The 16161-nt window shown below is 38.8% G+C and overlaps 1 protein-coding gene and 1 long non-coding RNA gene across 9 annotated transcripts in view; one reads left to right on the top strand and one right to left on the bottom strand.

Moving 5' to 3' along the window:
* Positions 1 to 1177: 1177 nt before the first annotated feature.
* On the bottom strand, positions 1178 to 10975 carry LOC147357265 (uncharacterized). Its single transcript, XR_015141420.1, has 4 exons — positions 10686 to 10975; positions 7517 to 8258; positions 5778 to 5847; positions 1178 to 1823 (listed from the first exon to the last, which is right to left on the bottom strand). It is a non-coding gene; the product is annotated as an uncharacterized LOC147357265 (long non-coding RNA).
* The window catches only part of PDGFD (platelet derived growth factor D), a 280491-nt gene continuing 274286 nt past the window's right edge, over positions 9957 to 16161 (top strand). For 3 of the 8 annotated variants that reach the window (XR_015141419.1, XM_086338257.1, XM_086338262.1), the window contains exon 1: positions 10224 to 10641. Coding sequence is in view for 7 of the 8 variants with exons in the window: in XM_086338257.1 (XP_086194383.1) it covers positions 10518 to 10641 (124 nt within the window). In the remaining variant the exon portion in view is untranslated. Of the gene's footprint in view, positions 10642 to 16161 lie in introns of all 8 variants that reach the window. The other 5 variants (XM_086338256.1, XM_086338258.1, XM_086338255.1 and 2 more) reach the window with 4 other exon arrangements.

The raw sequence follows: 16161 nt of genomic DNA on the forward strand, positions 1-16161 counted from the left end.
AATCTTCTTTATGGTCCAGCTCTCACATCTGTACATGAATACTTGAAAACCTCTAGCTTTGCTGTTATAGACCTTTGTCAGCAAGATGATGTCTCTGTTTCTTAAAATGCTGTTTATATTTGTCATAGCTTTCCTTACAAGGAGCAAGCATCTTTCAATTACATAGCTGCAGTCATCACCTGCAGTGATTTTGGAGCCCAAGAAGATAAAATCTGTCACTGCTTCTACTTTTCCCCCTTCTATTTACCATGAAGTGACTGAAGTGGCTTACTATAATCTCAGTTTTTTGAATGTTGAATTTCAAGCCAGCTTTTTCACTCTCCTCTTTCACCCTCAGTGATATCATCTGCATAGCTAATGTTGTTGGTATTTCTCCTGGCAATCCTGAATCTTGAATCTTGGCAAGCACAATCCAGCTTGTGCTTCATCCAGCCCAGCGTTTGGCATGATGTACTCTGTGTATAAGTTAAATAAGCAGGATTACTGGCTTCCCAGGTGGTGCTAGTGGTAAAGAACCTACGGTTTGATCCCTGGGTTGGGAAGATCCCCTGGAGGAGGGCCTGGCAACCCAATCCAGTATTCTTGCCTGAAGAATTCTATGGGGAGAGGACTCTAGTGGGCTATGGTCCTTAAGGTTGAAAAGAGTTGGATACAACTGAAGCAACTTAGCACACATGCAAGCAGGGTGACAATATACAGACTTGTGCTCCTTTTTCAATTTCGAACCAATCAGTTGTTGGATGTCTGGTTCTAAATGTTGCTTCTTGATCTGCATACAGGTTTCTCAGGAGGGACTCTCAAGAGTCTTCTCCAATACCACAGTTCAAAATCCATTGATTCTTCAGTGCTCAGCTTTCTTATAGTCCAACTCTCACACCCACACCACTCCAGTACTCTTGCCTGGCAAATCCCATGGATGGAGGAGCCTGGTAGGCTGCAGTCCATGGGGTCGCTAGGAGTCAGACACGACTGAGCGACTTCACTTTCACTTTTCTCTTTCATGCATTGGAGAAGGAAATGGCAACCCACTCCAGTGTTCTTGCCTGGAGAATCCCAGGGATAGGGAGCCTGGTGGGCTGCCGTCTATGGGGTCGCACAGAGTTGGACACGACTGAAGCGACTTAGCAGCAGCATCAGCAGCACCCTCACCCCACCTCAATTCTTCCTACACTTCCACTCGTTTCAAACCTTTATTTTTATAATTATTAAGAAATGATTTCTACACAGATACTTCACTATTCTTGTACAAGAATCTTTTCAGTACAAATATTAATTTTTCTGCATTTATGTAATATATAGCACACAGATTATAATTGGACAGACTCTTTTCACCTTCACTTCTTTCCTCTGGTTTCCCACATCCTTTTTTGTCACATTTTTATTTTTCTTCATTTTATCCAGTCCATTCTTGAAACTGCATCTCCTTGATTATTGTATGTGAATACACTGAGCTTCCTTGTTTCTTCAAAGCTTCCTGAAAGGTTTTAAACTTTCACTATAGCTTACTTAAAACAGGAAAATACAATAAATAATTTGGACCACAGATAACTTTTCATTACTTTCAAAATGGCCTATGCTCAAGCAAATATAATCATGGAACATAAGGCATGACTTTTCAAAGATGCCATATTATATTATACTTTAGGGTAACTTGAGGATTCTTTAATTAGTCAGTCAGTACATAGTACTGAAATATAAGATTATGCTGATGAAACTAGTGAATATTGTCTATCCTTTATCAAAACAGTCTCTTTTTGTAGAAGTTTAAATTTTTCAAATGAGGGAGTTTTCCAGTCTTTCTTCAGGAAACAAATTTCTTGTGCCTACAAAAAAAAAAAAGGAACAATCAGGGTCAGTGTCTAGTGATGTGATTTATTTCACTATAAGGTATTTATTCAAAGTATTCATTTTGCACAACACTTTCAACACTTATTTCTCTTCTACTGTGCAATTTATTTTCTTTGGTAGACTAAACACAAGGAGGGGATTCTGATAAGATAACTAAGATTTTAGGATACGAAAGTGGAAGTTGGGAATTCCCTAGTGTTCTGGTGGTTGGAACTCTGTGCTTCCAGTGCAGACAGCCTGGGATCAGTTCCCGGTGAGGGAACTAAGATCCTGCAAGCAAGTCAGATGGCAGAACCAATAAACAAACGAGTGCAGCTAGAGCTTAAACAAAGAAACAAATACTATCTGAAATTGAAAGGCTTAAAAAAAAAAGATGACCTTGATCTCAAACTCTTAAAAGCAATTTCATCAGATGAGTTAAAGTAGCTGAAAAGAAAAAAAGAAAGAAAAGAATCTGGTCATTAATAAGAGCTAAATACTTATTCAAATTTTAAATATCATCTTATTAATAAATTCAATATCGGATATACTGAAAAGAAGAAGAAATGTATAATATGGAACCCCAAGAGACAAAAATATAAATATATATATATATATATATATTTTTTTTCTTGATTGAATTAAGCTCTCAGTCAACCAAGGGAACATTTAAAGACCTGAATGCCAATTTCTTACTCAAGAAATAGCAAGGTAAGAGGAAAACTGAAAGAATAACAATGCACTGGCTATAAGCCAGTCTCATAAAGATAAAAGTGCAGAATTCTGAAGGAGACTGGCAGATATCCCAGATCAATTAAGGAAGAAATCCTGCTGTATAGACAACATACTTATCTTTGAAAACTTAAATTTAGATAATGTAGCCCAGGAAAGGATAAATGGACATAAAAATATATAATTAAACTGAAAAATAATTATAGATTTGTAGGGACTCTTTTATATGATAAATGTGTAACTGAGTAACTCATTCTATTAAACTGTATCTCTGGTTAATTCACTGAAGTAAAGGTAAACTAATATTTGGCAGAACAGAAAACCAACCCTACCTGACTGACTGAATGGTTTTCAAAAAGTCAAGTTGACAGTCTCACCACTAATGTTAAAATATCAAATCTGGAAACTAGTGCTCAAAATGTATCAGCCTTATGTCAAATGTATTTGACATTGTTATTTAGAAACCTAGAACAATATGTAGTTCATATATATATATATATATATATATATATAAAGTAAATTACAAAGTGTAGTGTAAAATGAGCACATCTGAGGGTTGAATCACCACGTATTGATACCATGATTTTCTTAAGTTAGGATGCAGAAAATAGAAATAGGCCCACAGTTGAGCCTATCAAGTAGAAAGAAATATCGCTACCAGTTGCCATGTGTTCTTATGGTATACAGTTAGATTGTGTCACTGAAGTCAGAGCTGTAAAGATGAATACTTAATGAGAACCATCTCAGTGCCATGGCCTGTTGTGGAAAGACTGTGCTCAGGACATGGGATCCCTCATCAGTAATTGAGAAGAGTAGATTAATGCTGCTTTGAAGCAAATTAAATAAACCCACAAGTTTCAGTCCTCCAAACAGCCCTTTATTTCCTCTTTAATCCTTATTTAAAGGAAATACACTTAAATGTCTATATACAATTTATTTCTCATAACAATGGGAATAAAAAGATGAATGTGATACACATGACAAATAAGTTGGTTAAGAATATGAGTTTAACAGATAACTTTATTGTTAAAAGAATCATTCAATTAGTTTAAAATGGTGTTCTATTTGTTGATGAGTCAATAAAATTTAATAATATATTTTGCACATACTTGATATAAAATATTATATAACCATCCCTGTATTCCAGATCTTTAAAATCAGCAGAACTATTTAAAAATGTACCAAAATTTGTCAACTTACAAATATTTAATTTCATTCTTTGGCACCTAAAATATTCAAACTTTTTTTTTGTTTTTTGAATAGTTTAACCCTTACTTTGAGGCAAATCATAGGTCAAAATCATTTTGTTATATATCTGAATCAGGGTTAATTATATCTCTTTCCTAAATTTGTCATAGTTTTAGTCAACGGTATTTCTTCTATTTAGTTCCTTCTACCATTAAAACACAAAAATAAACTCAAAATGGATTAAAGATCTAAACGTAAGGCCTGAAACTATAAAACTCCTAGAGGAGAACATAGGCAAAACACTCTCCGACATATATCACAGCAGGATCCTCTATGACCCACCTCCCAGAATATTGGAAATAAAAGCAAAAATAAACAAATGAGACCTAATTAACCTTAAAAGCTTCTGCACATCAAAGGAAACTATTAGCAAGGTGAAAAGACAGCCTTCAGAATGGGAGAAAATAATAGCAAATGAAGCAACTGACAAACAACTAATCTTAAAAATATACAAGCAACTCCTACAGCTCAACTCCAGAAAAATAAATGACCCAATCAAAAAATGGGCCAAAGAACTAAATAGCCATTTCTCCAAAGAAGACATACAGATGGCTAACAAACACATGAAAAGATGCTCAACATCACTCATTATCAGAGAAATGCAAATCAAAACCACTATGAGGTACCATTTCACACCAGTCAGAATGGCTGCAATCCAAAAGTCTACAAATAATAAATGCTGGAGAGGGTGTGGAGAAAAGGGAACTCTCTTACACTGTTGGTGGGAATGCAAACTAGTACAGCCACTATGGAGAACAGTGTGGAGATTCCTTAAAAAACTGGAAACAGAACTGCCTTATGATCCAGCAATCCCACTGCTGGGCATACACACTGAGGAAACCAGAAAGGAAAGTGACACGTGTACCCCAATGTTCATCGCAGCACTGTTTATAATAGCCAGGACATGGAAGCAACCTAGATGTCCATCAGCAGATGAATGGATAAGAAACCAGTGGTACATATACACAATGGAGTATTACTCAGCCATTAAAAAGAATACATTTGAATCAGTTCTAATGAGGTGGATGAAACTGGAGCCTATTATACAGAGTGAAGTAAGCCAGAAGGAAAAACACCAATACAGTATACTAACGCATATATATGGAATTTAGAAAGATGGTAACAATAACCCTGTGTACGAGATGGCAAAAGAGACACTGATGTATAGAACAGTCTTATGGACTCTGTTGGAGAGGGAGAGGGTGGGAAGATTTGGAAGAATGGCATTGAAACATGTAAAATATCATGTATGAAACGAAATGCCAGTCCAGGTTCGATGCACGATACTGGATGCTTGGGGCTAGTGCACTGGGACGACCCAGAGGGATTGGATGGGGAGGGAGGAGGGTTCAGGATGGGAAACACATGTATACCTGTGGCTGATTCATTTTGATATTTGGCAAAACTAATACAATTATGTAAAGTTTAAAAATAAAATAAAATTTAAAAAAATAAAATAAAATAAAATCCCAACTGGAACAAAAAAATAAATAAATAAAAAAGAATGTCCATAACTATGGAATACTAGTCAGCAATTAAATAAAATAACTAATCATATACTCAAAAAAAAAAAATCTTATCCTTACCTATGCTTTTATAGAGCTGAACCATTGATTTCCTTAAATGAAAGTAAAATTTTGAAAATTAAAGTAAACATTCATGCTAGATAATAAACCAATCTTTGAGTTATCCTTTTATTATAGTTATTGAAATATCAAAACATGAGCTTATTAAAATTTATAGAAAACTTCTATTCTTGTATATAACAAAATTTTCTACAACTATTTAAAATTCATTTGAGCTTGACAAAGCTACATATATATATACCACGTGGTGAAAAATTATAACAGAAGGCAAAATTTTAAAAATAAAACAAAACATTCAGATTTCTGAAAGATGTATTTAATAACCTAGTATAATACTCTCATTTCATAGGAAAGGATATAATCCCCATAAAATTCAATACTGACCAAGTTCAGTAGTCTAGGAGCAGAGGAGAAATTAGGATGCTATGTCGAACTGTTTCACTTTTTCTGATATCTAGTGAATACAAGATAAACAACAAAAGGATGTGCTTTTTGAATAAAGAAGTCTTCATCTAAAGTCAGTAGATGTTTTGTTTTTAAGGGCAGCACTGGTGTGATTCACTTGAAATGAAAGGCTTCAGAAAGGTCATACCGCTTTCCATCACTTTTCCACCATGATTTGTTATGAGTTAGTGAAAGCAGCCAAGTGTATTTGAAAATGTAATAGGAAACACCGTTCTTGTGTCTGTTTAGGAAGAGTAGATGATAAAAATAGTGTCATATTCTAACCTACCCTTTTATCAAATCATCATTGCTAGAATATTTGAGATAAATGTCACTTTATACTAAAAGGTAAATACATTTTACTTATCACTAGTTGGGCTTCCCTGGTGGCTCAGCAGTCAAGAATCTGCCTGCCAATGCAGGAGATACAGGTTCAATCCCTGAGTTGTGAAGAAGCCCTGGAGAAGGAAATGGCAACTCACTCCAGTGTTCTTATCTGGGAAATTCCGTGGACAGAGGTGCCTGGTGGGCTCTAGTTCATGGGATCGCAACAAATCAGAAACGACTTAGCAACTAAAACAATAGCATTATTAGTTGCCTTCATTTGAAAAATTTTTCTAAATAATATAGGTTTCTTTTATACTTAAATGCCATCAAAAGTCAAATAAACATAAAATAGATGATTTATATTATTATAAACACTATAGGAGTAAATTTTATAAATCTGTTTTCATTGAGGGGCCTCATATTCTTCTAATTGACCCACAGACATTTGAAATGTGGTGACATTCAATATTTTGGTAAGTTAGCTTAGGATACCTGTAAAAAATAAGTTGGTACAATTTTACTTTGATGCCAGACCTTCCCCATTCTCTCAATTCATTTTTATTAAGTTCTATTCTGTGTACAGTGATACCTTAGTTGATATAATCAACATAATTTATAAGGGTTTATAAAAATTATTTATTTTTGGCTGCCTCCAGTCTTAGTTGCGACTGGCAGGATCTTTTTGTTACTGTTCCAGCTTGCAGGCCTCTCTCTAGCTGTGGTGCACACCCACGTGAGTTCCAGAACACACGGGCTCAGCAGCTGTGGTTCCTGGGTCTAGATGCCCAGGGCACTTGTGATCTTAATTCCCTCATCAGGGATTGAACCTTTATCCCCTGCATCAGAAAACAGATTCTCAACCACTGCACCACCAAGGAAGAATTAATTGTTAGGTAATACTGAAAACCAGATTCAAAATAATTGGTTAGTCTCCGGTGCCTAATTTTTGGTTTTGTAGTTGATTGGAGTTATTTATCGACATTAGAAATGAAGAATATGTTGATCATGTGTGATGCCCTTTACTATTCTCAGGTAATTATCTGGCATTATAAATTAATAATGCCTTGAGACAGCACAGTATTAGTATCTTGGAAAAAACTACTTTGAATACTTTAAATTCAATGTTTCATATAAGATATTTAGATAAGTAAATCTCTTTAGTATGTTTACACTTGTCATAAAAATATAAGCCACTTGTACATTTTCTCATGTTTCCTATATTCTCACGTCAGGAGCTACGGGTGAAATGTAATGAGTATTTCCAACCACATTTTAAAAGTAGCATCATATATTTTAATTACCCCCAGCCCATCAATCTCCAATCCTCTTCTCTTATTAATACATATATGTACCTGTTTATGATCTGTCATCCATTAGAACGTACTCAAAGAAAGCAGACAGTTTCTCTCTCATGTTCACTATTTTATCCCAAGAGTTTTTAGACTAGAGCATGGAAAAAGGGAATAGCTAATGCTTAAATAAAACTTGCTGGGTGAATAAATGACTAATGCCAGCCTAGGTTTTAAGTCCCTCCTTCGTCCCTCTTCCAGGGATTGTTTATATTCTGAGACCTCTTTTCCCAGTGACTTATTGAATACAAAGTTTTTGATTACGTCCCACAGAAATGCCTTTTATATCCCTATATGTTTGTGTATCTATAAAGCAACACAGTCATGAAAAAACGCAACGTTACTATCTGTAATGAACCCTGATAATTATATTTCTACACTATTGTATGCCATTCTATTTATTGAAAAAATAATGCTGTAGCAGAGGATTTTCAGAGCAGTGAAAATACTTTGTATGATACCATAATGATGAATGTGGTATGAATATTGGCAAATACGTAATATTTAATGGCAAATATTCCATGATGTATTGGCCCAAACCCACAGAATGTGCAACACCAAATGTGAGCCATGATGTAAACTTTATGTATACCACATGTAACCAAGAGTGCACCAAGTTCATCAATTGTAGCAGATGTGCCTCTCTGGTGGGTAGATCTGCTGGTCTGGGAGGCTATGCTTCTGTGGTGGCACAGGGGAAATCTCTGTCTCATCCTCTCAATTTTGCTGTGAACCTAAAATGGTTCTTAAAAAAAAAAAAAAGAAATGTCAATTAAAAAAAAAATAATGCTGGTCTTGAAATTTATTTCACAATGCACAAACCCACAGTTTGTAACACTGTTTAGAAAAAAAATGCCAAGAGATGAACCCACATTAATTTCTGAGTATGTAGAAAGAACACATATATTCTAGTCAGCCTTGGATGGTGTAATCTCGAGTTTAATTTTCCTGAACTTCCTAGGCATCTTAGTGCTTCTGGCTCTGTCTATACATGAATGTCATACATAGAGATATTCTCATATCCCAGACTTTCAGGAGCTGAAAGGCCTGAAAGAGAATGAAAAGATGTCTCTTCTAGATCTCATCCTTGAGCAGCAGAGAAATTAAGTAAATTTGGATTTGGATTTGGATTCAGTTACAGCAAAGCAAAATACTAAAGTTCTTTCATATAACTTATCACCACAACCATGCACTTAAGAATGACTGCTCTCCTTTTGTGTTTTTGTTTGTTTGTTCGTTTGTTTTTAAAGTAAAGAAACTGAGGTTCAGGAGCTCAAATGATTTAATGTGACAAACCTAGTGAGAGTCTTGATTCACTGCTCCTTTTCCAAATATAGTCTCCTACCCCTGGGGGCTATAGACAGGATTTAGAAGTTCCTGGACTCAAGTGCCTTGGACTGCAAGGAGATCCAACCAGTCCATTCTAAAGGAGATCAGCCCTGGGATTTCTTTGGAGGGAATGATGCTAAAGCTGAAACTCCAGTACTTTGGCCACCTCATGTGAAGAGTTGACTCATTGGAAAAGACTCTGATGCTGGGAGGGATTGGGGGCAGGAGGAGAAGGGGACGACAGATGATGAGATGGCTGGATGGCATCACTGACTCGATGGACGTGAGTCTGAGTGAACTCCAGGAGTTGGTGATGGATAGGGAGGCCTGGCGTGCTGCGATTCATGGGGTCACAAAGAGTCAGACACGACTGAGCGACTGATCTGATCTGGATTCCAAGGGTACTTCCTCTGCACCTCTGAGCTTCCACATACTCAGAGTAGGGGGGCCCCAAGGCCTGGATGTCCCTGCCTCTCTTTGTAGACCAAGAAGACAATACCCCCTTAACTTCTTCACTTTGCTAGTCTCAACTGGCCAAACCCCACCCAATTTCTAGATCTTTCTACAGTGCAGGAGGTGGGCAGTGGGACACATGCAAACACCCTTGACAATTTACTGTTACACTTCATCGCATACAACCCTCACACCTAAGACAGGCTAAGTTTCACTCTGAGAAATTAACCTTGACTTGGCTAAGGCCACACCTACTGGAGTTCAAGGGCTTCCTTTGTGGCTCAGTTGGGAAAGAATCCACCTGCAATGCGGGTAGGCCTTGGTTCGATGCCTGGGTTAGGAAGATTGCCTGGAGAAGGGAAAGGCTGCCCACTCCAGTATTCTGGCCTGGAGAATTCCATGGACTGTATGGTCCATGGGGTCTCAAAGAGTCGGATATGACTGAGTGACTTTCACCTCACTGGGGTTCAAAGTAAAGATCAGAATCAAGCTCCTTGCTATTGAGTTTTTCCTTTTTTTTTTTTTCCACTTAGCAAAATCTTGACTGAGCAGAATCTGACCTTGGTTATTGTAAAGGACAACTTTGGAACTGCAGCCCTTCTCCTCAAATCGCGCCCCCCCGCCCCCAAACGCCCGCCCCCATCACGAGGCAGGAGCCACGTCTTGGGGTGGATGAGCCACGTCTTGGGGTGGATGAGCCCGTCACCTCCGGAGAAGTTTGGGGATTCCACCCTCTCGCATTTCTCCCAGCCCCCCAACTCCCTGGTTCCCCTCGCCTGTCTGGTCTTAAGTCTCGGCCTGAGGCCCGAAAGGTGGGGGAGTCGCGTCCCAGGTCGCCCGGCCAGACCCGGCGGCGGCGCGGGGCTCGGCCCTGGAGCCTGGCGCGCCGCGGCGGGGAGCCCGAGTGCGTACAGCCCGGGGCGCCGCCGCCAGGCGGGGGCCGCTGCTGCTCCGCTCGGCGTCCGGGCGCCTGTGCTGCAGCTGTCGGCCACCGGAGGGGGCGAACAAACGTCAACCTGTTGTTTGTCCCGTCATCATTGATCAACTCTCCGCGCCACGAGGAAGTGCGGCCGCCCCCCGCGCGGAGAGCGCGGCATGCAGGAAGTTTGCGGAGAGCTCGGCGACTAGCTCGGAGGCCAGGGCCAGCGAGTGCGGGCGCGCGTCCCGGGAGCCTGTCCCGGCTTTTTCTTGGAGTGACGCTGTCCCCGGGTCTCTGATCCCAATGCACCGGCTCATCCTTGTCTATACGCTAGTCTGCGCAAACTTTTGCAGCTACCGGGACACTTCTGCCACCCCGCAGAGCGCATCTATCAAAGCTTTGCGTAACGCCAACCTCAGGCGAGATGGTAAGAGACTCAGATTTTATTTTTTTTTTCAATTAAATACTTACTTTTTTGGTTGTCATCACTGTGGTTTCCCCCATCCCCCGCCCCTTCGGGTTCTTTCCTAAGAACCTTGGTGGCGTGTGTGTGGGAGGGGGTGCAGAAGAGGAAGAGGGGTCCGGTGCCTGCCTCCATCCCTGAGAGCCCCTTCCTGGGAATGGGACTGAGGGTGTGGAAGGCGGTGTGCGGGAGAGGACCGGAGAGCCCCGGTGACTCATCTCCAGGACCCTAAAGAAGTCATTTCGGTGTCCATCCGTCCACTGATAGGAGGACCTGGAAGCTGGAGAAAGACGCAGGCTGCGCCTCCCCATGCTCAGGTTCTTAATCTTGTGGGCTTGAAACAGATGGGGCATTTGTCATAGGTGGATGGACTCAAGAGTGGCCTTCTCTGGGTGATTTATTTTTATTTTTTAAGTGGGAGGCGAGGGAATGATTCGTTTCAGAGGAAATGGTAGCTGGAGCTTAGGGACAGTTTATTTATATATTATTTATCTTGAGAGGCCAGGTGTGCAGCCTGTTGCCCTGTTCATCCCCAGAGTGACTTCCCCAGTGGAGTTCAGCATGGCTCAGAAACTCACAATTTGGGAGAAAATGCTTTTTGGAGTTTCATCTGTATTCCAGGGGGACCTGACTCCTGCTATTAGTTTTCTTTCACAGAAGTCTTTCCAACTGTTTGCGAGAAGCAAAGCTCCTTCAACAGCCAAGTCTTAAGCAAAGTCCCAGAAAGGCTTGTTTGTTTTCCTTTTATGAAAGACACCTGGGCCACTGGATGCCAATGATTTTAATTGAGTTTGCTATCTGGGCCTCCACCAAGATCTGAAGTTAATATATTTCTCAATTCTCAACTACAGCTTATGTTGCCAATAATTTGCAGCTGCTTCCACAACCTACCTGAACTAACCCATAGGAGTTTGGTTTTGTTTTGTTTTGTTATCCCTTCATCAGATGATATATCTTTCCTTCTGCTTACTTAAAGTTCTGACACATCCCCTGAGGAGCTCACCAAGCTATTCTTAAAAGTTTCACTCTTTGAGCTGGCAACATTTGACTGCTGGTAAATTCATATTAGCCTTCTTATTATCAGTTTCTCTCTTGGCTTGTCCTTAGTTTGGATATCACTAAAAAGCTTCTGAGCTTTGAAACAAGCAAACAAAAACTTTGTTATATTTTCTGATGGCAAGGAGACTGTGGATTTCAGTGTGCTGAAGTCATCTGAAGTGGAGGGGATATAGGGAAACCACAGAGTCACTTCCAGGCAGAAGGTCACCCTGTATTTCAGTTACCTTATTATAGTATTTTATGTAAAATATGCTAGCAGTGCACTTTTGATAAGCCTTCATTTTGAACACATTTTTTTAATAAAAATTTTAAAAGGTTTAGGCTCAAGACAAAATTTTTATAGTTTTGTTTCACTCATTAGTGTTTCCACCAGGGACACTCTTCTACTCATTGAGTTTTTAGATTTGTTAATGTTTGCACTTCATGTGCCCTTTCAGCTGCATAGAGTAAAATGCCATTTATAATTTGCATGACTTCATAGCCATAATTTTGTAATCCTTAACTTCCCAAGTATCAGTTACAAGAAGTCAAGGACAGAAAATGAAAAATATGTAACCATTGCCCATTAACCCAAGATTCTGACTTTTAAAACCAAGTCTCACAGCTCATATCTCTTTGTTTTTGTTGTTGTTGTTAAAACTCTGTACATCTGTCTAGTCTATATGAAAAGTGCTAATGCTTTAATTTTAATTAATTAAAGTTTTTATTAGTTTAAACAATTAATAGTTTGAAAACTACTCTAGATTTATTCCATCATATTTGAACTAGAACTGTTGTGTAGTTACAATAGACACACACACATACACACACATTTTGATTAGTTCAGACTGCTCAGTACTTTCCTCACTGTCAATCTAATTTATATAGAAGGCTAGGAAAGGGGAAAAGATAGTTAGATTAAAATAAAAATGTTGTATACAGAGTAAAAATAATTTACACTATAATGGGCTCTTAGATCGGGGAATTTTCAAAAGGCAGCTTATCTTAAGTGTTATAGACACACATTCTCAGAAAATGATAATCATATATTGCCCCAAGGGAATGTAATTGGATTTTAGGTGGTGAAAAAAAGTTTTATATGTTATAATGGTTTGTGGTCTTCCAAAGGGCAAGTGCATATAAACAGGTATCCAGTATATCTGTAGTATTAACAATTCATAGAGTATATGTGGAAACATGTCTAAAAAGACTCATTAATGAGGGGAGGGGCAGTAATGAAGAAAAGGTTGACAGACCCTTCGTAGCATTTTGGTGAGAACAATAATGAAGGGTTTTGATACAGTCTAGACATCATCTGAGAGATTTTATGTGGCAACAGCTGAGCTGACCAGAGGAGTTAATAACTTATTAAATTAAATCCTTATTCTGATCTGAGACATTTTAAACTTGCTCTGTCTAAGTTCCCTAGTGGCTCATTACAGAGGACAATATTCTTGATCCGATTCAAACAGGGTGTAAGTTTGGGGAGGACACACACCCAGGATACAGTAAGGGGAAAGATGAAGATAAGTGTTTCCAAGTATTAATTTAGGGTCCTGAGAATATTTGGCCCTCAGATTACAAGTAGGAGATCACAACAGAAGATTAGATATGGCCCTTGATAAGGGTTTGAAACCACTCTCCAATGATGGACCGTCTTTATGCTTGGGTGCCATGGCTTTGTCCCTGCTGGCCCTGTTGGCTGCCACCTAGTACTGGAACTAAGAAGGGAATTAAGAGGACAGGCCTCCCCAGTCCTTGGCATGAGGCATGTTGGAGCCTGTCCAGCCTGATACAAAACTCTTGTTCTTTGATCTCCCTGTACCTAGTAGCTCCAGATAACTGGAATAGTTAATAAATGAATTGGAGATAAAGCGTGAAGGTTGGTAAGTGATAATCTCCATCTACTCAGTGTAGGAGGCCTCTCTGCTGAAGTATCCTGGCCTCCCAGAACTCTTTATCACTCTATATTCTTGCTTTAAAAGGGGTGTCTGGAGAGCCCTTGCCAGCGCTTGCAGAATGAATAAAGGTAACCCAAGGAGGCCGGTGGTTGAATTTGGTCTCTGTCACCAGGAGGAAACCAGGTTCTGCAGCTGGAAAGAATTAAAATGTAATAGTTGGCAGTGCTTTATTGAATATCTATGCTTCTTTATATCATATTTGTTATGCTTTCTCAGAATAACTTACTTTTGATACCCATTCCTGATCCACCTCTTGGCACAGAGAAAATCTGCTTTTAACAGTAGCATCCACATGTTCTTATTTTAGTGTCTGTGCAGTTGGTGCTTTTGTTATAATAACTGGCCACAACTGGTGTTTCTCAGAGCGTGAACCAAGAAGTGTGAAAGTAGCAATTAACTGACAGTATGGCTTACTTATTTTTAAATCTAACTAGATAGAGCTTCCTGCTTAGGCAGTTAAGATTACAGATGTATTCTTCATTTTCTTGACCCTGTTTTGCTTTCAGAAAGTACAGGTGTTGGTGGCAAATGATTCTGCTTGGTTAGTTCTTGGTTAGTTCATATTAACCTGCTTGGTTAATATGCCAGGACTTGAATTGTGTATTGTCTATTATCATTATCTAGCGAGAGGCCTACAATTTTAGCAATTGTGGTCTTAGATTTTTTTTTTTTTAAGTAGTCAAGCTTATTTCTTAAATAACATCAGTTTCTGTTGTCCTCATTGATGACAGCACATTGACTTTGATTCAAAGATCAGAGCTTAAAGGAAAGGTGAAAAAACAGAGGATAATATAAACAAATTGGGCTTCCCGTGTGGCATGGGGTAAAGACTGTACCTGCCAATGCAGGAGAAGCAAGAAATGAAGGTTCAGTCTTTGGGTTGGAAAAATCTCCTGGAGGAGGCCATGGCAACCCATTCTAGTATTCTTGCTTGGAATATTCCAGGGACAGAGGGGCCTGGCAGGCTACCATCCATGGAGTAACAAAGAGTGGGACACAACTGAGCAACTGAGCACAAGCATGAGAATAGAACCAAATTACTTTTAAAGTGAAAGCTGAGAATCGGATTAGTGATAAATCTGATATTCTTGTGTATTTATATCTTCATTCTAAGTATATTAAAAACTCATAATTTTACAAAAAATCATGGAAATTACATATTTTAAATGCAACATGACTTTGACTTGTCATCATAGGTCATTTTACTTAATAGAGTTTTTTTTTAAAAGGTGAGTTTAGCCAGATATATATACACACACACACACACATATATATATATATATAGAGAGAGAGAGAGAGAGAGAGAGAGAGAGAGAAGTGAAAGATGCTGTAAGGCTGTGAGTTATACTAATTCATTAAATGACAGTGATTTTTGAATACAGGGTTTTTCCCTTTTAGCAAATGAAAGCAAAATGTTATTGTTTTAGTACAGTAGGATCAAACAGTGAAGCAATGTCCCCAGAGTCACTTACATGGGATTCCTGAGTACGTGTGGTCTCAGAGAATTCCCTCATTCTTAGGGTCTGGAGGATGTGGACATTTGTGTCTCTGTCCTTGAGAGCTGAGTCACAACGCCAATCATCTTCCTTCTGGAACTTACTCTCGAGCTTTCTTTGCTGAAGTGATATGATTAGTGTAAAAAGGCATTAGCTGAACATTTAAATAAAATTCTGCCCATATTAAAATAGGAGCCTAGTCTGAAATTTCTGAATTTACAGTTCCCAGAACCTGAGTATCACTGAGGTCTCATCACCCTGGAAGCCCCTCTGTAGCTAAGCACACTAGACATTAGATTTTATTAACTGGATCTGAGGTCTCATTAGGGTAATGTAAATCACAAAAGTGACCTGGTTAGTGTTTGACAACATTTTAAGTTATTTCCAACTTCTACATTTCAGAATTTATGCAATTTTATAAGGGGAAATTTTATGTAACTTTTACGTGAAGGACCATTTCAACAAAATGCTGCAAGAGGATGATACATAATAGTAAAAGCAAAGAATCCAGGACAAATGCTGCAGCAGAAATATTCTGGCTCCCTGTACAGTATTTCAGGACCAAGTGTAGGTCCTAAAAAAAGAAATACGCCCACGAGACACTGAAGTGCACAAGTGCACAGACGGGAAGAAATATTTTCTTCCAAGAACTTCTTTTTCAGAAAAAGAATGAAGCATGCCTTATTTCTTACAAGCACTGATGATGCATATAGTAATATGTCTTTGCTGTTCACCCAGATATGCTGACATTCATATATTCGCTTTAATTTTGATGGATTAATACTGGTTTTTTTTTGTGTGTGTGTGTGTGTGATTGTGCCATGTGCAGATCAGGAGGTCATAGCACATGAACTGTCTTTAGTTATGAAGAGTGATCTTTTACCAAGTTTGGAAGTTTTTACTTGAACACTTTTTGTGAAGCGTAAAGACAGTCAGTTTTGGGTGCAGGGCTTTCCCTATAAATATAAGCCAAACATGATTTGAAACCT

This window comes from Bos grunniens, chromosome 15 (genome assembly GCF_055505025.1).
Source record: "Bos grunniens cultivar Pamir isolate PY7600 chromosome 15, Bosgru_T2T1.0, whole genome shotgun sequence".
NCBI lineage: Eukaryota > Metazoa > Chordata > Mammalia > Artiodactyla > Bovidae > Bos > Bos grunniens.